The 24024-nt window shown below is 38.2% G+C and overlaps 1 protein-coding gene and 1 long non-coding RNA gene across 3 annotated transcripts in view; both read right to left on the minus strand.

Moving 5' to 3' along the window:
* The window catches only part of LOC138064175 (uncharacterized), a 43459-nt gene extending 36319 nt beyond the window's left edge, over positions 1 to 7140 (minus strand). Inside the window, exon 1 of the long non-coding RNA XR_011137470.1 lies at positions 7050 to 7140. This is a non-coding gene — a long non-coding RNA (uncharacterized lncRNA). The remainder of the gene's footprint in view (positions 1 to 7049) is intronic.
* A 1757-nt stretch (positions 7141 to 8897) lies between these two features.
* The window catches only part of LOC104150302 (solute carrier family 12 member 2), a 63783-nt gene continuing 48656 nt past the window's right edge, over positions 8898 to 24024 (minus strand). The window contains exons 17-27 of one of the 2 annotated variants that reach the window (XM_068924994.1): positions 22932 to 23072; positions 22660 to 22766; positions 20788 to 20867; positions 19441 to 19581; positions 18622 to 18669; positions 17609 to 17731; positions 17325 to 17436; positions 16717 to 16803; positions 14344 to 14479; positions 12768 to 12835; positions 8898 to 11869 (exon numbers count right to left, since the gene is read on the minus strand). In XM_068924994.1, coding sequence (XP_068781095.1) covers positions 11734 to 11869; positions 12768 to 12835; positions 14344 to 14479; positions 16717 to 16803; positions 17325 to 17436; positions 17609 to 17731; positions 18622 to 18669; positions 19441 to 19581; positions 20788 to 20867; positions 22660 to 22766; positions 22932 to 23072 — 1179 coding nt within the window. In that variant the 3' untranslated portion in view covers positions 8898 to 11733. The remainder of the gene's footprint in view (positions 11870 to 12767; positions 12836 to 14343; positions 14480 to 16716; positions 16804 to 17324; positions 17437 to 17608; positions 17732 to 18621; positions 18670 to 19440; positions 19582 to 20787; positions 20868 to 22659; positions 22767 to 22931; positions 23073 to 24024) is intronic. The other variant, XM_068924995.1, reaches the window with a different exon arrangement.

Genomic DNA, 24024 nt, shown 5'->3' on the forward strand with positions numbered 1-24024 from the left:
CATTAATAGTCCCCTCCACACACACGCTTTTAAAAACAAGTTTTAGAAAAAGTACTTTTAAAATGGTCAAGAGGAATCTATTTCTGGATCAGTGAAGGTTTTCCCAACTAATCTTTGAAAATAATTTTCAATGCTGACCTAACGTAGATGCACCTCCATCTACCAAGTCAATGACACATGATCCTGATAAGAGATTTAGTTAGAGGAATTTAACTCAATTTAGCAGCAAAACTCCTGTACGAGAAAATAATTGTTTTAAGTCACAAAATCAAAATGAAATATAAAAACCTCAAAAGATCTGATGTTACCTGTGAGACTGAAGGTTAACGGTTAGGGATCAAGATTAGCTCGAAATACCATTAGGTTTCTAGATTATAGCATAATACATGCAGCGTAGGCAAGACAGAAATTAAAAAGCAAATTAAACTGATCAAGTACACAAAGATATTAACCCAGAGCTAGCCTCAAATCAGAGCCGAGCTTCATTAGGATAGTTTCTAATATAGCACATCTATTAGCATTACTCCATGGCAGATCCTAAGTATACCAGACATCCTGTTAACTAAATGAATCAAAATTCCTTTGCCTTACCATATGATGCAAAGAAACACTATTTCCAAGTATCTCACAGAATAATAAGATCCATTCGATCTTAATACAGCTGTTTTTTGGCCAAACAGTAGCTGTCCTGGAATCCAGTTTTATTGCCAGGATGAAAGCAGAAGAGGAGAGTTTGAAAAGAAATTTGATGGTTATAGTCATTTTTCAACTGGTGAGAACCCAGATGTACATTTTATAAATGTGCCCACTCCAAAGACACACGAGTCTGTGGAATGTGGAATTAACCACAGATGAGTCTCGTTTCCTCCTGAATGGGGCAAGTTACATCCACCACTTCCTCAGTCTAGCCTCCTCACCCGAGGGAGGCAACACTTGCCTCATGAAGCACTGAACAGAATACGATAGCATTACTCACAATCACATTATTGACACAACTACAACATGCCATAAAGCATGTCTTCCCTTCCTTTCCTCTTCTTTTTTAATGGCCTGAACTGGCTTGTGCGTATGTGTGTCGAACATCCTATCCATACCTAGATGTTCTCCAGCTTCTTTCAGTGAGAGGAAAGCCAAGCTACCCTTGATCAGGACATACGCTCTTAAGGAAGGCACAGTCCAGAGGAAGCGTCCAAGAAAAACAAACCACAGTAACCAACGCTTGAACTGAGCGCAACCAAACCAAACAACTGAAAAGGTCTCATTCCTATAAAGTTACATTTAAAAACCACCAAAATATTGCTGCTTGTGAGACCAAAAGCCAGTAAGAAGCAACATAAAATGGACCTCAAATACATACACAACCTGGTATGGTCAACAACAACAACAAAGTCTTTTGGTGGAAAACAGTTTTTTTAATAACGTTCTTGAAGTTAAGACCTATGTCCACAGAAAACTAGGTCATAGCTATTTGTCCACAATGTGGAAAAATGTCTGTCAGTGCCAGTTTTGCCCTCTATACCGCTCAGACAACACTCCCCAAAACTGATCCAAAAACATCATCTTCCAGACAGGAACTACTCTTAGTTTTTTCAGTCCTTGATCTCTCTTCAGACTAATAAAAGTATTAATAAGATAAATTTTCCCTGAAACAGCCATCAGCCTTTTAGGAAAGCGACTACTTAGTTTTGCTACCTAGCAACCTCGTTAACCACTCCAATGTTCTTAGCATTTCTTTTCCGTTTTCAAACATCAAGTTAAAACAATTGTCTCTGGATTTCCTAGTGTTGGGATTTTTCCTTCATACTTCCTCATAATGTCCAGAAGTCTCACCTACAAAAGCAGCACACCCATCCCCAAATCTCATAGGCACAGAAAGACCCCACTACATGCTACTACGGTAGCATAGCAAAGAACTACGCGTTCAGATGTGGAACGTGCTCCACATCAAACAAGCGTACATGGAGGAAAGCTGGTAGTGTACGCCATCAAGAATATTCTCAAGTGACCAAGAGTCTCATTGCAAATAATGTACATAATTTTTTTTAAAAAGGACACGTGTTCTAGAACATGATCCACATTCGCCATCAAAACCCACAACAGCACTTTCAGCGATGCAAGGAATGTCAAGTATTCCACAAGTAAATAGCTTATTATGAAAAAAAGATGTTAAGAAAACAAAATGTATAAAATGCTATCTATATGCAGCTCGCTAATGTACTGTGCATTCTTTTTAAATACTTTAGCATGCACAAAACATGTTTGTACTCTCTGCACACTAGTTCTGATGGAAAAGGGAAAGGAAAATCATTCAAAAACGTCAGACTCATTAGCTCTGCTACAAAGTTTGTGCCTCTTGATACACCCTCATTTTAGTAAGAGTCCACATCCACGCTTCCAGGTATTGTTTCCTTTAACACATTTCTCAAGTGACTTTTAACATTCACTTATCTTTCCACAAAAGATCTTAATCTCTCTCCAAAAGAGAGGAAAAAAACCTGACAAAATAAGCGACAAAGGCATGGCCTTCCTCTTCACAGGGGCAAGAGTTTCTCATTCAGTCTGTGCTCCTCAGTCATTTACCCCAATCCCATTCCATGTTCCACATACCTTTTCAGCATCAACCTCGTTTCCTCCCCACAACCCCACTTAGCCCCTGACTTTCCAGTTTTCTTCTCGCAACCACAACACATGCACTCCACTGATCTTTCTAAGCCCTGATCTATCGTCCTGTCATCCTTAAGTGAATTACATGTGCCATTTAATGCTTTCCCTCTAGATTCCCATCCTCTTAACATTCCCCTTCATCTTCGCAGTCACCTCAAACTATTCTAGACACAGCTTATGATGACCTCTCCAACACAGAGCTCAGAACCATCCGATCTCGATCAGAGGCATCCACCTCTCACCAGTCACCTTCAACACATTACCTCACAGCTACTCAAGCAGCAGACTGATCTAAATTTGCCCTTCTCCAAAGTCCAGACACTGAATGCCGCTAACATTTTTGCAGGTGACCCTTCTACTCTCCTAGGAGAATATACGCAAGCGTTTCTCAGAAACGTATCTGAAAATGAGATAGACAACTGAAGGAAGCCACACAGTCACAGGCCCCGGTGCTTATAGGGTATTTTAAACTCAGCAATCTGTTAGAAAGACAATATAGCGGGGCAAAAGCAATCCAAGAGATTTCTCAAGTGTATTGATCATTATTTCTTGATGCAGGGAATAAACAAGCCAACTAGGACAGACTCCCTGCTGGCCTTGTTCCTCACAAGAAAGAGTAGCCTGGGGATGCAACGGTGAAGAGTAGTCTTGGCTGCAGTGACTATGACACAGAACAGAGTTTAAAAACCCGAGAGAAGCAAGCAATATAAATGGTAGAACTACAGCCCTGGACTTCAGGAGCTGTAATGAGACTTTGGCTTGTTCAAACATCTGTTTGGCAGGTTCCCATGAGAGACTGCTCTGCAGGGCAAAGGGGGCCAAGAACACCACTTGAACTTCAACAACTACCTCCTAACAACACAAGAACACTCCATTCAGATGTGCAGAAAACAGAGCAAGCGCAGCAGAAAGCCAGCGTGGATGAAGAAGGAAGCTCCTTCCTAGCTGAAGTCAAACACAGGAACACAGAAAGCGGTAGGACAGGCTACCCCAGGGGAATACTAATACACTGACCAAGTGTGCAGGGCTGAAGTTAGCTAAGAAAGATGAAGGTCAGCGGGAGCTGAAACTTGTGAGGGATGTGAAGAACAGTAAGGTGGGCTTTAGTACACTTGCAGCAAAAGACGAAGGAAATAAGCAAGTCCAGAAGAGAACCACCAAGATGATTACAGAGGGCTAGAGCATACAAGAAATTCAGAGCACCAGGTTTGTTCAACCTTAAGAAAATGCAATGGGAGATCTTTCTCCTGTCTTCAATAACCTCATGGGAGGTTACCGTTCTTGGAGGTGCACAGCCACAGGGTGAGAGACAACAGACAAGTTGCAACATAGGAAGTTCTGACTACAAGGTTTCATCATAGAAGTAGTCCAACACTAGAACGGAGGCCCAGAGAGGTTGTGGAATATACATTCTTGCAGATGTTCAAAAACTCAACGAGGCCCTGAGCAATTTGATCCATCTGAACCTGCTATGAGCAGACAGTTGGACTAGATGACCTCCACAGGTCTCTTCCAAACTGATTCATTCTACAAGCCCGAGAACTCACTCGGAAGAAGTGAGTTTGCATTCGGAATGACAACACATGGAACAGATACATTTGCAAAGACAGAAACTAAAAGATAAATTAATACTAGAATGCTTTATGTCTGGGACAGAATAGGTTCTCTGTAATGACCTAATGATTTCAGGGTCAGCTAAGAGTAAACACAGCAAAAGGTAGATCCGTTTTCTGGCTAGAGAGGAAGCTCAACTCCCAGAGTTGTCAAGTGCTCATAACTTTTTTTTTTTTTCCGGTTTGTTTTAATCCTTTGGAATTACTTGCATCATGGTGACTCCCAGACTCCAGCCAAGAATCAAGTGGCATTTTGCTAGGTACTACACACACAGCAAGGAAGTAGCTGCCAAAAGACTCTGCAATCCAATTAAAACAAAGTTATCACAAACAAAGAGTGCTTAGCAGGGTTTGGCAGGTACCTGCCAAAACTTGAATTCCCCCCCCCCCCAATAAACCCTATCGTATCTGAGATACTACTATTGCTAGTTGAAGGATATACAATCATTTTAATGAGAATAAAGACTCTTAAAATTAACAACACTCAATTGTGCAATCAAAAGTAGAATGAAATTCTATATGAGGTTAGCCAAAAACCCATGGGAAAGCCCACACTTTATTCTGTGGTTAGCCTTGATTTCATATGTTAATACTGTGAACGGCTGTTGTTGGTTGACTCCATAAAATGTCATTTCCTTTGAGGTACAGGCTTCTGTTGGCAGGAACTGTGTTTTGACCTGCTATGATTTCTAGGTTACTGGTGCTTGAATTACTACGTTATACTACAAGCAACGATGCTTTCCTTTTGTGCTTATATTTTTGCAGCTTGCAGCTAATATTTTGATCTTTTCTTTACAGCTATTAATCATCAGAAATGAATTACATTGAACAGACCAACATATTGACAAAATATGCAGGCAAAGACTAGATTATCAGGCATATTCTTTTGTATATACTCCCCTTCCTCTGCTTCAAGTATATATTTTTTAAGCACAGTTCTACAGGTTAATCTACGTAATCAGTATCAGCAGTACAAAGGAACCGTTCAAGAGACCATATAGTTCACAAAACTGTGCTTAAAGCATCAGTCCAGGCAGCTTGGTCTGACAGAATGCCCATACAGGGTTAGAAGCAAGGATGCTTCAAGGCTAAACCCAGCTCTCCGATTTCGATCAAAAGCGTGTGCAAATCCTTCATTTTTGACTCCATTTTACCATCTGTTTAGCAGAGACAAATTTTACTGCAGATAGATGTTCCAGTATTTAGTTATATCGTTGTAAAACACTTTTCAACAGAGTGATAAAGTTGTTCTCAAGCTTAATAAGCTTCAGAATGCCAAATGCTACAGTACTCAGTCTCCTGCAGTGCTTTAAATAGCCAGAACCTAAGCCAGAGTCTATTCCATTCAAAAAAATACTTTGGGATGACAGGATACAAAATGTTTACCTTCTCGCTCCTACCTCTGTATTGGACAGGGGTGGTTGGACATTTGTCTTCCTTGCTTCTTACGAAGCAAGGATACTTTGCTGGAATGTTACAGATCACTCTGGAACTAGATGGGACACACTAGTCAAACTATTTTGTGTTTACAAGGTCTCCTCTCCTCTCTGCCTAGAGCTTTCAGCCTTTGGCTCTCCCAGGTTATCATAGCTAGAAACAGCCACCAACAGAAGCAGGCCCCACCCAGTGTTTTATGCAAGGCAGCTGCATCCAAGACGCTGCTTGACCTCAACAGGCAGCACGTGCACGGAAATTTCTATACCCTTTAGAACAAAAATACAGTATTCCCCCCACCCCCAACAAATAAGAGAAAATTGGATATTAAGAATTAAACAGCATTTATTTACTCCTTTTCTCCAAGCCATAGTCAAAGCTATAAAAAAAATTAATAACAGAGTACTATTGTGCCAACATGCATTACATTTATTCAAAGCACTAAGCATCATTTAGCCCATGAAACAGAAGAAACGGCGCAGGAAACAGTGGATTTGTCTGATGGTGCAGTTTAATTTACCACCGAAATACCGAAAGACAACAGCGCCACCTGGTGTTGGTATTATAGTCCGAATTCCTCGAACGCTAATCCAGAGAACGCTTTCCCCATTTCTTTCATCCCTAAAAATCAATTTTTATTAGCAGGCTTTAAAAAAAGTCATTATTACATACAGGAACAGAGAGAGTAGTTAGAGAGGACCCCCCCTGTTTCCACGAACTTGCACACCAGAACCAGATGTGACTGCACTTCACCAGGTTCTGTTTCCCCATTGCCACCTCCTGCCCTGGGGCGGGGCAGGAAGAGATTTACACCACCTTTCTTCTCTTAACTCCAGACACTACTACTATTAGATCCCCGTTAACATCATATTTTCCAAGATTTCACTAAAGCGCAACAAAAACGTATTCTCAACGCACACCACACACCAGTGCACATCAGAGCACCCTACAAAAGGTCAGGTGAATGGAGTCAGTACTTTCCTAGACAATTACAAGTACAAGCAGGTGAGTGAAGTTAATACTTTTCCAGATAATTACAGGTGTTAAACTGGCAAGCTGCACAACGGTTGCAAAGCAAACAAGCAGGGCTACAGCCCTTTCCGTAAACACTTAGGACTACTAATATCAAAGTTCATCCAACCACAGAGAATTTAATATATTAAAAAAAAGATTTTAGATGTTTTCTTCCTAACGAGTGGTTAAGTAAATGAGACGTTTTCCCTTTCCTCCACGGCACGCTCCCACCCCACCCCGGCCTCTCCGGGGGAAGAGCCTCGGGCCACCCATCGGCGTCACCCCCGGAGAAACGGCAGGCCTAAAAGCGTAACCCCCGCTCACCTTGCTCCCCGGGCGAGGCACCGCCTTTGCCGCTGCGGGAAGCCGCCGGCCGCCAGCGTCCTCCTGCCTGCACCAGCCGTGCCTGGCCCAGGCCAACGGTTTAACGGCCACAGCGCGCGACGGGGCAAGCACCTCGCTCCCCACAGCGGCCAATAACAGGGCGAGGGGAGACGCTGGCAGCCACTAGGAGCGCGCGGCTGCCAACGAGGGGCGGTGCCCGGGGGAAGGGTGTTAATGAGCTGCACGTGGCCCGGCTGCGGGAGCGGCGAGAGCTGGGGCGCCCCGGGGGGGAGGGGGGGGCGCGGCGGTGAAAAGAGCAAAGTCACCAAACGCTTGCCAGTTCAACACGACACCCCCCCACCCCCCGATGGGGCCTGACTGCAGTTAGGCCTGCTGTAACCCTTACCCTCCTCAGCCCTGCATGAGTAGCGAGAAAGATCTGGTCAAGGATGAGATCAGTGAAGAAACTGTTTCTAGGCCCCTTTTCCAGCTGTCAGTTAGGTATTTACCAACACCAGTGAGCAGTCAGAGAGTGAAGGCACAGAGCAGGCGGAGGCAGAAACTATGTACTGCCCTGAGGATAACACAATTTTCTTGGCAACCACGAGCACAGAACATGCAAAGCTCAGTTTGGTTCAAGGGAAGGGCTGTTCCTGCTCTTGTTTTTAGGAGGTGCATGCTGGTGCCTGAGCCTCAGAAGTGTTCTGGTCCAAAAGCTAAAGCGATGACTTCCGTCAGTCTGTTTTCTCCCTCCCCAAATTCAGAGCCAGCAGAGGTTACAGAAGGAGCCTTTCTAGACGGATGGCAAAAAGGACATCACGAAGGTGAACGGAGTCCTGCTGTCCTGTTTAAAAACAAAACACGCAAATGAAACAGAATAGATAGCCATAGAAGATGAAGTGCTCCCAGACGTTGGATCCTTCATGGTGTTTGATGGGGTAGCCAAGTGATGAGATCAATCTTCATTCAGTTTTTGTGTTTAGCTTGGAAAGGTGTAGGTGAAGAGTCGTCACTCACTTGTGAATACATCTGCTGTGATACTGTATGATTATTTAGATCAAGAGGTTTTCCGGCAAATAAGAGAGTCTAGAAAAACCATTACATATGTCCTCGTATGCCTTTACGCAGAGAAACGTGCAGTGCTCTTTTAAACAAGCGTTCCTTTTCAATTGGCTTCCAAACCTCACTTTCTCAAGGCTTAAGGTTAAATACATGGACACACTTATTCAAGAAGTATTTAATAAGTTGAGGACATAGATTTATCAGGAATTAGTTTTCAAACAAAAATTCTCTCTCACCCTCCCATATTAGGAAACACCAAAATTGATGAGGTTAGGAAGTTCTCCTGTGATTCCAAGTATGATTTGATATTGAGGAAGGGGGGAAAAAAAACAGCCTTTTTTAAAACTTTTGTTCGTCAACTATTTTTTTTTTTTTTTGAATCAAAGTTTAATGCATGATAATGAAATAAAGGTCACATTCGCCTTACTAGTGGCTTTGGTGCCACATAAGAACACATGGAAGCATGTGTATTCTCTAATAAGTCATGAGAAATTCTGGGGAGACAGCAAAACAAGCATTCCTTTTCTTACGCAACCAACTCTATTCCTAACCCAGTAACAGCAGGCATTCCTCTCGCAGATAAAACGCTCGTCTCATACCAGTCACCTGAATGGCTTTAAGTTTTAGTAGTGGTCATCAGTAAATTCCACAATAACATTAAACAACGTCAGATGCATGCAATATACAGATTCACATATTGGGAACTATTTTCAGCATTAATCAGATAAATTGTGAATGTGACTCCCTCTCTCCCACCAATAAAAAAGGCTTTGTTAGACAAGACAGTTGTATTGAATTCACTTCCTTTTATTGCAGTGACCCCCGGTACAAAGTAGTAACTGCAATAGTTACGTTAAAACATTAGAAAAGCATCTGTGTGTGACAGTTACAGTACAGTATCAAATATTACATCTTCAAACCCAGTGGATCGTTACCCACTAACGCTCAAATCTTTAAATTATTTTCAGTTATTTTTAAATATGTCAGAAAAGCATATAAAAAGAACGTATGTAAAAGGAAACCTAAGTACAAACATAAGTGAACAAACAAATAAATAATTGATTTCTTCAGCTATTGCTGTTTTTCTAAGCCCATACAAAGAAACCTAATCTAAAGAAGGTATGAATTGCCATGTGTCAGTGATATTTCATTTTTCAAGTCATTAACAATGATTGGAACGTAACTATATTTGGCGTCAAAAATCAAAGCAGAAGTTGGAGCGACTGCCACTAACTGACATTTGTTGCTAACAATTGCTATTAACCATTGAAGTTTTAGTGTAACAAATAATCTTGAAACTTGACTTTGTGTCTAGTGTTAGTGGACTTCTCAGAGTGCATATGTGAAAAGCATCCTACATTATTTCACAGACATTACCCTCCCCATCCCCGTATGCATATTTAGATATATTTCATATAATTTTATACACATATATGCATGTACACACACACTTCATTTGGTTTCTGTGTTACAGATCACAAGCAATAGTTTCCTGAATGGGCAAAAAAAACCTTTTAAATAAGTGTACCTGTGCACATTTTTAAGATAGCAGCACTAAGTCCATGCCTTACTGTCCATCTGTTAAGAAAAAAAAAAAAAAAAAAAGTAACCCACAAAAGAGGAAGAAAAATGGCAATGATTTCATATTCACAATGTGACATCCTTACTCCCCCCAACAGCCACTGCAAAACCTGTAACAGACACAACAGTAAGTTCAATTCCCATCTCCTCACCCAGAAAGAAACAGCGCTTTTACAGCAAACTGTCGTATCACAATGTTTATCATAACAAAGCGGGTCCATGTTGGCATCAGTTACCTCACACTTAGCAGCAAAAGCTGATGGTCTGTTTCACTTTTTTAATAGTGAAATGACTCAATAAATTCAAATTGAATTGATAGAAACCAGCAGCAAAAATAAAAAAGATTATTTTGCAGTTTACCAATAACCTGACCACAGTGTTTACTGTGCTATGTAAAACATTTTTATCTTGTATCATAACAACTTACAGCTCTATCTTGTGACACAATAACTAATTGGTTTGCCCTTCAAAAAGGATTTGTTGCATTTCGCATTGATCTTGTATTCAGCATGAAAATACACCTTTTCTGTGCATCCTTAAATGAAAGTCACTGAAGCATTGGTAAACTGAGCCAGTAACAGGTCCAATACTAATATCAAAAGGTTGTGAAATGTTTTTAGGCAATCCTTTCTATCCAAAATATAAAGGAATTTTAAAAATAGTTCACATTATTAACCTTTGTATATAGGCTCAAGTGGAACGTCTTGTGTAGGTGTCCATAGCAGAACAAATTATGTATTAGTCAAAACATACAATGAAAGGGCACATAAAATTGGCAGTTTCTTTATTAAACATAGAAAACGTATATAGTAGGATGTATGGAATAAAGTTAAATTGCAAGATGATCAAACCTGAGTATTATTTAATAAGACTAAGTGTATTTGCTGACAACTGAATGAATTGTCCTAAAAACATCTCCTCTAGTAACTAGTGGTCCTTTTAACTATCCATTGAAAAACACAAGAGAACTTCAGCTTTTGTATTTAATATTGGATGGCCTAGCAAGATTCCACATAGTGTTTACTGTTTTCTGTTAGATGGCATCACATTGCTCATCATTTTCCTCATTCAAGCCTTAAGTTGAGTTTTGTTTCAAAATAAATTGAAAGTGACACCAAAACATAAAAGGCCAAGAGCTAGGACAGGTCTTTTTGTTTTCTTCCCATTTTAAAGTGAGAAAAATGGCCTCAACCTATAACATTAATTCAGTTTCCTGCTAGAGCTACAGAGCAAAGACTGACACACCTTCACCAAGGTAACTAATGTTAGCTGTGTATCTCACACTAATGCCAAAGAAATACACAATGTCAAATTTCAGAAAAGGATCCTCTCAACTAGTACAATTACTTTTATTTTAACTATTACAAAATTTAGTAGTACACAGTCTTGACAATAACATCAGGAATTTGTCTTACTCCAGCTGACCTGCCCCAGTCCTCACCTTTATTTTAAATCTAACAGATATAAAAACAAAAACAAAAAAAAATTCTGAACAATAGAAAACATACAGTACTAAGAACTAATAGCTCAATGGAAGACTGAAAAGCAGCATTCATTTTTATTGTAACATGGAAGAGACTAGAAACTAAAGGAAGTCTGATCTAAACTCTTAGTTGAAGGCAGATTTTGACATTCTATATAAATTTACAAAACAGGATGTATGGATGAGATTTGGTTAATTTCAGAAGGCACCTCAAGGCTAAAAGGCTTTTATAAATCTATAATCCTTTCATTGATCAAAAATAAAACACTTTTATTGCTGCTATTCAAATAGCAAAGAAAAAGCTTGTCTTGTTCTTCAGTCTAACAAGGAATCCTCCCCCATTAAGCAAGATCAAATTACAGAAGATTTAGAATAAAACTGAAGATGTCACAACTTTATAAATACAGTGACTTTCCTTGTGTGCTTTCAAGTCAGTGAAATAGTGAAAGAAGAGTCACTTTTTGCCTTTGTGATGTTAATAATCTATAGAACATCGCAGTCACTCTCCTCTGGGCACTGAAGTACCATTTCATCATAGCTGTCCCATTTGCAGTACTCTTAGGAATAGAAGGTAAGAACACTCTGATGGTTCCCACGAACAAGGAGAATTGGCGGCAGATCTTTAGACAGAGCTTCTAACCAGGCCATGTATAGCGCACTAGAAACTGCACCTTTTCGTGCAACCGGCAAACTCCTATAATTCACAAGGAGGAAAAAAAATTTAAGAAAAACTTAGTAGAGGTTATAACATACAGAGATGAAAATATGTTTCTGCAAAGAGGTGGGTATTAAGTCCAACCTCTTGTCCTTTTTAGTTTTTACTTTTTTCCCCTCAGAATTCAATTAATGGGTTAAGGAGCTCATATCTCAAGCACCACAGGCCTTGCATCTACTCCCATCTGACTTTTGGTCTCTTACCACTATTTTATATTCAGAAAGCTTCATAGAGAATTCTCCTCAGTTGGAGCAAGTTTCTCGTAAGACTCTTCAGGTCTTTAAAATACAACTGTTACTTATGGTGCTAGGTTGTTGCAGTCTAATTACCCTTCCCACAGTCCTTCCAAAACTTGCGGTATTGCTGTCGTTTGAAAAACTACCCTAAGTTTACTTGCATTGCTCATTTGCTGTACTACTTCATGGAGCTCTGAAACAGGCTCCTGAAGAAAAGCAGTGAAGAACGTGCAATCTGCCTTCTGCTTCTTTACAGAAAAAGTAATTCCATGGGAGTACATCAGCAGATAACAACGTTGATCAAAATTATCTAGAGACTTTTCCTAGAAAAAGCAGAGTTGAAAGAGAAGGGAATAGTTGGCACGCAAGAGTGGAACAAATGAGAGAATCCCAAGCTGCACTACAGATTTAATCATCTGAAGTAATCTATCAAAAGCACGCAACCAAACAGGCCATTGCACATACACTGGTGTAGTTGCCCTGCATTTCTAATAAATGACTTCCAGAAAATACACTTGCTTCAGTATTCCTACGTTTTATTGCTAAAGTAGTGTCTTTCTGCTAACCTGTATTTACATATATTTACAGTTCAAATTACAGTACTGCATCAATTAGGATAACCATAAAAATCATTTACTTACATAACAATTATGTTTGCTGTACTTGAATGTTCTTTAAGCAACTCATTGAGCCTAATCTGGCGATAAGTCTGCAATTAAAATAAAATTTGTTAGGAAGGTTTTTTATTTCTATAAACTCTAAAAAAGTTCTTTTATTCAAGAAACGTAACAAACAGTTACAATTGTTATGTGTCATTAATAGAAAGCATGCATCTCCCTCTCCGTTCGATAATTTGTTCATTTTTCTGAGATATCTAAGGTTCCAAGGCCTTGAGAGAAAAAAGTGGTAAGCTTAAATAAACCTAGTGCTACAAAAGCTAAACTAAAATTTAAGGCAGTCTCTCTATTAATGATACCATCCTCCACAGCTGCTGGAAGCAAGCGCTCCCTAAACGCTCTCCAAGATTAACTATTGCCTGTAAGCTAGTATTGAGCAAGTGTCACAAAAGTGAAGCCCCACCTTCATTTGCCAAGCCTCTCTATGATGGACCTCCTTTTTATACTACTCTATCCTTTCTTAGCATCTGAAGCCACTCTCCGCATCCTACTGCGGACAGCTTCTTAGGATTGCGTTCATACAGTCATTTTCAGTTTTTGCTTTCAGGTCAACTACAGTGCTTGTTTCAGCAACCATTTCGAATTAACCATTTCCTATAGTACTGTTCTCAGATCAGCTGAGGTGTTTCTGCATACATTAGCCAGCAGAGCTGAAAGAAATAAGCTATCAGCAGACCAAAAAAAGACTCACTGTAGTTATCTCACTGAAAAGAGGTTTGGGGGTGTTTATGGACATCAGGAATAGCAAGACTTAACTAGTTCATTAACTATAAAGTCTTCCCTCCCATGTACAGAGTATGTAGGTATCTTGTCATAAGCTTCCAGTCAATCTGTGCCTACATCTTAATTAGATTCTTGCTTTTTTACACTTCTTATAATGCAGACCCACCAGCCATTCCAATTTCTTCTCTACTGCAAGTCTTCACACAAGATGTACAAATCCAGACAGGAAGAAAGAGATAAGGCTGGAATATACTCAGGAACATCGCTTCTTGAAGAACCTCAGATAACTGAAGTATGAACTCGCCTTTCTGTAGGCACCTGTCTATATCTGCATCCTGCTGCAGGATGCTGCTTGAGTCTCCTTCTGCGTTGCTTCTATGGAGGAATGACTGATGTCTCTACAGCATACGACTGCTTGGGAAAAACGTCAAACCTTTAACTGCTCCTTAACACCACAACTGAAGTTGCTGGGTTTTTTTGCTTGTTTGTTTTTTTAAACAATGAAGTGCAAACAGGTAGTTTGGACTCAGGTTAAAGATCTTACATGCGCAAAAGTCGATGAACAACTGACTAAAACTGTACAAAAGCAGTTTAGGCCCACGTTCATAGAACTCATGCTGTAGATAGCAGAAACTTATTTCTATAGCTGTCCCCCACTGAACTATCTAAATGGTTTCAGATGGGGCTTACCATAAGCTATTCATAAAAGCAGCTACAGAAGAGAGAGAAACAAGAATCAGCTCATTGAGACCATATATCCATAAATGCCGGGGGGGGGGGTGACAGTATAAAACATAGCAATTTAAGAAAATGCAACCTTTGTTTTATAAAGCTCAAGTTCATTATCTGTTATCCTCCAAGGTTCATCCTCCTTCATTTTATCTGCAGCTTCTTGTTCTTTATCTTCTTCATGAAGTCTGAATGGTTCTATCATTTCTTCAAAAGCTGCAATACTGGAAGGATTAAGTGAACAGCCATGTTAGAACACATTTGATACAAGCCTGTACATCAACAATGACTTTCATGCTATGAGAAAGTAAGTTTTACTACTATGTAAAAATAAGACGAACTGAAAATTTTTCACCACTCCTTTTTGCACGTAGAATATCAAATCAACCATTTACATAGGCACATACAAAAGTTAAAGGTAGATGTTATAATCACTTAGGGACAACTATACGGAGCTTTCACTGTTCATTATAGAACTAAACATAAAGTTTTAGCCTGCTTTAAAAATTAAGCATAAAACCCTTGCAAAAGTTTAGTTGCTTGAAAATTGAGCAGTACTATCTTACAAAGCATGTAATAACATAACAATGACTTCTTTTGAGTTAAGTTCAAAGGAGGAGTTTAGTACGTCACAACAAAAAACCACACACAACTAGCTGAGGTCTCATACTGGTGCCATTAGGATTTTGGCTTTGGTATTTGTGTTTTCCTTTTAATCTTTCAAGTACAGTCTAAGAACTGTGTTCAAATCTGGATAAACAGAGCCATGTTGTCTACAGTCTTCCTGTTGCATTCTTTAGGATGTCAAATGTTTTCTTGAAGTTACTTGGATACTATAGCAAGGACTACAAGAGAAAACCTTATAACGCTAAAGATTCATCCATTTGTATTAGAAGAAACAATCACTCTTACTCTACTTTCTCTGTCCACATTATGATTTCTGAACAGCAAAAAAAGGCTGCCATAGATTAGAAAAGACAACTTGTCTTTGAAGGTTAAAAGAAAAAGGTGAGAAGAAAAAAAAAAAAGCCTGAAATGTATGCATTATGTCCAATGAAATAATTGATTTTGGTGTTATCTGAATGGCTTTTATAAAGAACAAAAGTATTGCCAGTCTTTTGTGGTTTCCCCAATTACACTCTGTGAAATGTTTAAAAAAAAAAAAAACAATTAAGTAACACATCTCAAGATATATTGTAGTATCAGTACGTGCAACATGTTACTTCCACACAGTTAAACACTTCCGCTACCCATTTTCAAACTCAGATATTCCTCTTTCTTTTGGAAACCCCCGCGCAATATAAAGAATATGCATTTTTTCTACCCATAACCTTAACAGTGGTCTTTACTGCAGTTAGTTGGTAGATTGACTTCACCTTCATCAAGAGGAAAAAAATTAAATGATCTGCTGCTGCTTTCTGGCAGAACAAAAAGAAGTATCAACAATATTCTATTATACAGCACAGCAACTGTTAAAAAATAAAAAATAAAAATAATTCCATGTAATTCTACAATCTCAACTTTCTATGCACAGAGAAGTGCTACAAATAAATTTATGCATTTTACAACAGCGGGCCCCTCTCTCAGGAGCAAAAGATATCCGAAAAGCATCAGAGTGCCAAAAGTACTCTACCATTTTAGTTATTTGATGTATTCTATAAATTTAAGAACGGGTATAAAAATCAGGGTATAAAAGAATGCATATTAGCATTTAGATAGCAAGTTGTGAACAGTTATTTCCCAATCTGCATGACTCAATTGAAATTTAAGTCAGACTATTCAGATATAAAAAAATATCGGTGTGGAAATATATGCAACTTCAACATACTAAAGAAAACTTGAAGGGAAGAGATAGTCCTTAGCCATCCCTTGATATTTTTGTGTTTTATAGACACATTCTACAGTTAAAGTATTCGTACCAGAAGCTGTCTATAGTTCCTAGTCTGTTGAAAATGAGAATATCACATGTACGATCATGCCCATGCAGGTTAATAGTCATAACTTAAAGCCAAACCTATGCGTGTACGTGTGTCTGTGTGTGGCGTGTGTGTGTGTGTGTGTGTGTGTGTGTGTACATACACACACACCTAGTTGCGGAGGGGAAAGGCTATTTAAAGACAAGCTTCATTACCTTTAAAAAAATACAAAAGAAAAAAGAAAGATTAAAACCATTTAGAGTTTTGTGAGCAATCCTCCTTTGTTCAGAGGATATTGTGCCACACAAATTAGATTTTTCTAGATCTAATACTAGAGTCTAACGGCCAGACATTTAAAAAAAATACAAGGTTCTAGATTATTGGAAATAGGAGTTATTGCTTAGTTCGTTTCCTGCATTTTTCTGAAACACTTCATGTTATGAGGTCTACTCTATCAAAATTTTTATGCAGGAAAGAATGAAATATTCTAAATTTATGACAGACAGCTAGAATTCAGCTAACAAATAATGTTTTATGAGACTTACTTTTCTTTCTTTGGTTTAGTATTAATATCTCCAAGGACCATAATGTCTGAGAAGTCTATCCGAAATTTACTGAGCAAAGTAGCCATCCTGCATCAGAAAAAACAAGCCTTTATACAGTGACTGTATTTCTAATTATCTCACAGGATAAATAGACAGGAACTTGGTACTAAAAACATTAGTTTGAAAGAAAGAAAAGAAAAAAGCAACATAAGTGCGATGGAAGTAGAGAGAAGGCCAGGGGGAACCCGTCTGCGTATACAAACCTGGCATACTGCTATGAATCAACAAGCTGCTTTGGGGAAAACATTTTTAAAAGCTTAAAATAAGAGAAGAACCCTCCCTTAAAGCCAACCTCATAACATATTTGAGGAGCACAGAAAATGCTTGCGTTAGACGATGCTACAGAAGAATTAGTGTTAACTTGAGGAATCATCTCATCCCACACGATCTGGGGGCAATGAAACTATTGTAGAGGAAGGAGGAACAGGTATGGTCAAGCCCCTGCTAAACAACAATTGAAAGCGAGCTAGTAGTAAGAGAAAGTTATCTACTGTGCACTAAGTTTCATTTCAATTGCATTTAAATGAAGCTTTTATAGGTGAACTTACGCTCTTCTGTCATGATCAATCCTGTTTATTTTTCCACCAATGAACACTCTGATCTTACAATCTTTCCACTTTTTCTTGGTTGTAAGAAGATAGGGAATCAATAGCGTCAAACCTGCATTTTGACGAGAGTTTAGGAATGCATCAAAAACCATAGCAACTTATGAAAAGAGAATTTTATATTACAAGTTTGCAATATATATAAGAAACACATATAACACATAAAACATATCTATTAACAACTAATCATTCTTCAAAACTTGTTGTTTAAGTATAAAATGCATTACCTCCATCATCAAAGAGCCACCAGACATCAATATTGCTTTTGCCTTGTTTCTTCTGAAACTGAGTACTGGCATCAAGAAGTCTTTGGTCAGCCAAGTTTAAAGGTGAAGATGTGCTCTTCAAGTCTAGGCAGAAAAAAGTTCATTTTTAAAATGCTTTGCTCAATAACCCCAAAATTCAAATGCAGCATCTTAATATCAATGTTTTTTGTGATATTTGTGAGTTTAAGTTAAAACAAACAAACAAACAAAACAAAGCAAAACCCACACACACTAACTTCTTTTTTTTCCCCAGACTCCAATTTTTGATTGAATAAATATACACTGAGCAGTATTTCGGGACTTTGCAAACTCACATGTTCAGCACTTAAAGATTTAGAACTCCAAGTGATCTAGCAGAGATTTGTTAAATAAATGATTTGCAAGATCTTTATACAGTCATTTGCCTGGACTAACATCACTTGCATACGTCAGAGCATTAGATCATGCGCTTTTGCTACCTCTTGCATTTGACAAAGATCTTACTTCTCTTGCAACACATGTAGACTCTAATATTCTGTTGTCTAATCTTCTGTTACTTTAACTAAGCAAGATGACATTTATAAATAAGAATCCCCTGTGAAGCACTGTTCTTCATTTCTTAAATCCATTTTCTCTTTAAGCTGTGACACATTTCAAGTGTCACTTATAAAGAACAAAGTTCAAAAAAATTCCAGCATTCCTATTTTAGACACATGTGCAATTCTTTTTGAGCAACAGCTTGCTCTGGGAGCTTGCATAAACTTTCATTTTACCACAGCCTAATCCCTGAAAATGAACTGTATTTCAGCTCGAGTACAAAGAAACCAACTAACGTTGTACAGTTGATATTTTCTCTCAATCTTTCTCATATGTATATATATTTATATATGCAGTTGGGGGGGGGGGGAGAGAGAAAGGAGGGAGGGAGCAGCATGAAAGGAAAACCAAAATTAACAATGTGAATGATTTAACACAAAAAGGTGGAAAATGCCTGCCTTTTTTCAACAGTGGTTGTGTTGGAGTCTTTCCGTCCTCATCCTCCTCTGAAAGATGTGTAAAGATACAAAATAAAAAGGTTACTTTCTTTTGTGATGTTAATGAAAACACAACTCGTGTATATTAAAAAAAAAAAACAAATAATAATAAGAAAAACTTGGAAAACAAATATGTAGAATGAAATGTTACTTCATAGGAAAAAAAGCACACAAATACAGTTTACCATGTCCTGAGAATGATTTGAACTTCAGGGATTCAGGTAGAGGGAGCAGGGAGAGGGAGGAAACCACATTTCTCACTTAACTATAAAGTCACTGTAGGCTTGTTCTTTAAAAAGAGCAGTAAAGTCAGTTACTGTAATGTCAAAATATCCTGAATTATTTTTGTCTTTTTAATATGTATATAATGAAATAAACTAATCTGAGACCAAAAAAAATTCCTTCCTACACTTTGCAGCCTTAAAATGAGACTTTTTATATATAGTTTTGTGGCCTGATTCTCAAGCAATTTTTAGTGCCACCCAATGCTATTAACTATTCAAAACAAACTTGAAAACAAAAACAAACATGTGGTTTGTAGTTTACAAACTGTTTTATTTAGGGGCCTGGATCTTAAAGTTTTATTTTATATACTGGTGTGTTCTAAAATAAAATATTTAAGTGATCAGACATCAATGGCTAGGAAAGCATGAGAGGTTTCTGTGTTCCCCAGACACAAACACACACATACAAAGAAAACCTTAAGTAATACTCCCATGAAAAGGGAAGCAGAGAGAGAAATAATGAGAATTCAAATTTCATTGCTAACTAGAAAGTTACCTTTATGCAGCACATGAGTTTTTTCACTGGATGACGGAGCAAAAGCTATAGAAGTGTCTGTCTCAGACTTTTTGCTATAATCCACTTTTACTATGACATCCTTGGAACATGGAGATTTTTCTTGGGATGACAGTAACTCTTCTTCAAGGAAGAAAAAAGAAAAAGCTTAAACCACTTACTTGTCTCAAGTTGTATCACACGAAAGTATGTGATTATACTTCAGAGTTGGCTGAACTCTTATTACAACTGCCATGCTATGGAAAGGACAGAAAACTTAAAAAGGAACAAGGAAAGCACAAAAAATTTGCTTTGAAGTACCAAGAGGTGCCTGCTCTAAAGTAATTCAGTTTCCCACTATTTCCTTCCCAGGTTTTGGGGAGTCCCAGCTGTCTGGGTTGAAGTAAACTCAACATCACCCCCAGCAGATAATAAGTCTCTGACACCTCCGAGTCATGATTTCCTGCTCTTCTGAGCGTTCTCCTGCTCACACTGCAGGGTCACTCCTTGCTGTTTCTCATATACCTCTGTCTTCTTGCACACACTGACAAGTTCTGTGCCTCCCTCCAAATCCTAATACCTTCATACATTTCCAGAAAAGGAAAAAATCCTCCCCTCTTTCTGGCAGGTACCACCTGCACAGCATGTGTTACATGTCACGAGCGCTCTTCCTCTTGGTAGCCACATTGCATGGAGCGGGCTATGAACAAATTAGACACTATCAGTTTCAGGACACAGCTGCGAACAAAGCTCATGGGCTTCCCTCGTTATTCTGCTTGATTATCAACTGAAGTTATACTAGTCAGCTTAAGATCACTGTCTACAAAGTGTAACCATGTCTTCTACACTGAAACTACAAAACCTTTCCAAACGTAAGGCAGATCGCCTTAGTGAATGTAATCTTTAAGTGGTGGCAGTCTGGAGAAAGGACTGAAAACAAACAAACAAGAGAACAACAAAAAAGATCCATGGTATTCTTGGACCATGCGTCCAAGTTTAATAAATAAATAAATGAGTTCTAATAAATGAGTTTTCTTAGTTTCTAGACTGGGCTCCTGAGTACCTGATATCAATTTGCTAGCCTCTTATATTTGTGGCAGTAAACAGTAAATCATTGTGAAGCAACTACATACAACTTACAATATATACAACTGTCTTTATTTGTATCTACATAAAACCAAGTTCTGTTGCTGAATATGGTTTATTCTCATTATAGATGTCAGGCTTATTCATTTCAATGATTTATATTCTGTAATAAGAGTTTTTTCTTTTTTTATTAATAATTTACCTTCATTTAACATCTTCAGAAAGTGGAATTAAAAGGAAGTTAGGAAACAAAATAAATCTTACCTTGTCCCTGAAGGTGAGAAATATCCAAGCCCTCCTTTAGGCGGATGACCACCACACCATACTGAATGTCAAAGGCATCACTGCAGAAAAGGAACAAAAATACAAGTTTTATAGTCTTTTATAATCTTTTCTTTCCCTAAAGACCTAATTTATGCACCCTCTTTGAACAAATTTTAGAGATTAAACATTCCTATTCAAACTTCCAAATCATAAATTAATATTACAAATTCAGTTACAATTCCAAATCATCAATTGCATCAGTGAACTGAACACCATATCCTGAAAAGCAACATATAGAAAGGATATCCGTTCCATTTCCTCTCTTTGACGCTAACATATAAAACAGTGATTAAATAAAAGCCACATGAAAAAGCCAGTCAAGTTCTGCATCATGCGGTGATGACAGGACACACTGGGAAATCTAAATTTTGATTTTTTTTTCCCCTACCTCCTTCAAAAAAGGAATTTATTTTGGGCAACTTTCCTTGTTCTGAAAATTATAAATTCCAGAAATGTTTCCAAAACATTTGGAGATTTAAAAAAAGCTATGAGGTTGTAATTTAGAATCAAATTAGATACAAGTACAATCATAAGTGCTTTAAATGTAAATATTTCACTACAAACAGCTGTAATTCACAGAGCTCCCTTATCATTTCCATGGGCAGAACAAGTTTTTACTCAAACACTTTTTTTGAAGTAGTAAGATCTCATGTGAAGGGTTCAAAGTATCCACATATGCTATAATAAGTGCCAGAAAAACTGAGGTTCATGTAGAAGCAAAGGTTTTTGGATATTTTTAATTCATTACTTACTTTGTCAAATCCCTACAGATCAGATGTATTTCCATCACACACTTTAAAAATTTTCCATCCAAAAAAATACACTTGACCTACAGCTACTACCTGCTGCGGTTTCTCTCTAACATATGTAAAGAACCCAGTGACTTTCTTGGCCATAGGAGTTCTTCTAGTACAAGCCATTCCGAATAAAAATAGGAGGAAAAAAAACAAAACACAAAAAACACAGACCTTCCCCCCGCCAACATTCCTCCCTTTTTTTTCCCCCACTGCATTTGGTATTTCTGCTTTTCTCTTAAGGCACAGGGGAAATTGGTTTTTTCCCTCCAGTTTAATCTCTATCTGTAATCCCTCCCCAAGGCACAGTAAATGAGAAGTGTAAAGTACAATTAAAACTAGTTAAGCAGCATATAAAAAACCAAAACAGAGTATGTGCAAGCGTGACAAGCAAGTTTTGCTTTTCTCAAACGTGTTTGTAGCACAAGTTACTCCATTAATGTTTTCAGCCAGAACTGAACTGCCTTTCAGGACTGGTATATTACACTGGGATTTCCTTTCCCATCTGCTTGTTGGTTGCTGCATTACTTTGTGTCCAGTGCTGTGCATCATCTTCAAGAAATACTTTACTTATAAGAACACTAACTGGAAGATACAACTTTGGCATAAGAATGGATTCATTCTTTACACTTAATCTGTACAAAAATGTAGGAAAAACCCTGCTTTCAATAGAACACATGGTTTAATGCATTCAGCAGACTGACACGTAAAACATTAGTTCTAAGGCTAATCTCATACCAATGCCCCAGATCTCTCTAAGATGCAGAAGGGGTTATTATCTAGAAACCCAAGTCGTCTAAACTATAAAGCAGTTGCTTATTAATTTCCATATCAGAAAAAAAAAGTTATACTGAAGATTGCTGGATCAGCAATGTGGAAAATTTGAGAGTCTTTCTGAAAACTCTTAGAACACTTGCGTAATTCAAATCATCTTTAGACAAAAATTCTTTGACTTATTATCAAATGTACTGAAATGGAACATAAGACAGTTATCCACACTTCTGCATTTTCTACTTACTGGAATAAATTGATATAGGTTTCAACATCTCTCATGTCAGCTTGTCTCCAGTTTTTCTTAAATCCAACAACAAGTGTATTGGGTCTCATTCTCCCCAGACCAGCAGCCTAAGGAGAAGACAAAATATTTTTAAAGCCTAAAGTTACTTAAACAACTAAAGGTTCTATTTTTTTTTAAAGCAGAAAATTCCAAGACAAAGTTTTAAGATAAAATTTCATACTGAAAATACTTTAACACTTCAAAAAAAAAACATCACGGAGAGACAAATGTACCTGCATTAAGTACTGCCCTCCATCCCTCAAGTCCTCTGCATGCACTGGTGCATAGAATGCCTTCATCTTGTTTTTAATAAGCCATCTCTGATATTTGGCCAAATCAGTTGACAGTTCCTTCACAGCTTGTCTCCGAGGACCCTTTCAAAAAGAAGCAAATAAAATGGAAAGTGAACAAGAAGTACGAGTATCAGTAGTAGTAATGCTCAATTTCTTATTTTACTGCTAAAATCCAAATCAAACTTCAAGAGCCTCCAAACATGCTTCGCCACTATCCAAAAAGCTCCCCCAAAACTAAACACACTACCAACAACAGTAAAAAATAAAGAGCGGACCAGATCCTCATTTTTAAGGAAAGGATTACAAAGGTTTACACATTCTTGTCCCAGCAGAGCACAACCACTTTCAACCAGCAGGTGGCAGAAGCTTGTCCTCCAAAGCATAACAGTCTTAACAGGATTTTGTAATTAGATACACGGATAGATGATGACTTGATATTAGGTTTTATGGGACTATTTGTTTCAAGTTGTACTACAATCATGTTTGCCTCCCTTCCTACATAATCCTACTACTGCTGCTCCCTCCTACTGCTATTTCAGAAAACCCTCGTCATAGTAGCATCTCTACTGGAGTTCTAGGAAAACTATTTCCTCCTGAGATTCAATGCAACACATAGAAGCACAATGTGGAATCTGCATTGCTAATCCAAGATCATTGGACTGTGAAAGCAAGGTTAGAGGAGCCAAAGGCATCAACTGTCAGACAACAAGACTACCACCATGTCCTATTTACCATCAAGGAAGTGTCAGAACTGCCTTGGGGGCTCTTATGTTTCTTTTAAAACCAGTAATTTGACTGCATTTCCTCCCAGGGCTCCTAGTTTGCACACACCTATCAAATCCCTTCAGGTTACCAACTGTTATTTTTTCCCCCACATCATTTTACCCTTTTATGATCTGCAACAGAGATTTCATCTACAGCAAAATGAAAAAGGTGTTCCGGTCTACCTCATCTCCTCTTTACATATTTTCTTTTCATTACCTCCATCAGGAGGAATCAATCAATGTGCTCCTCCTAGATGGCAAAACGCAGA

Source organism: Struthio camelus, chromosome W (assembly GCF_040807025.1).
Source record: "Struthio camelus isolate bStrCam1 chromosome W, bStrCam1.hap1, whole genome shotgun sequence".
NCBI classification, from domain to species: Eukaryota; Metazoa; Chordata; class Aves; order Struthioniformes; family Struthionidae; genus Struthio; species Struthio camelus.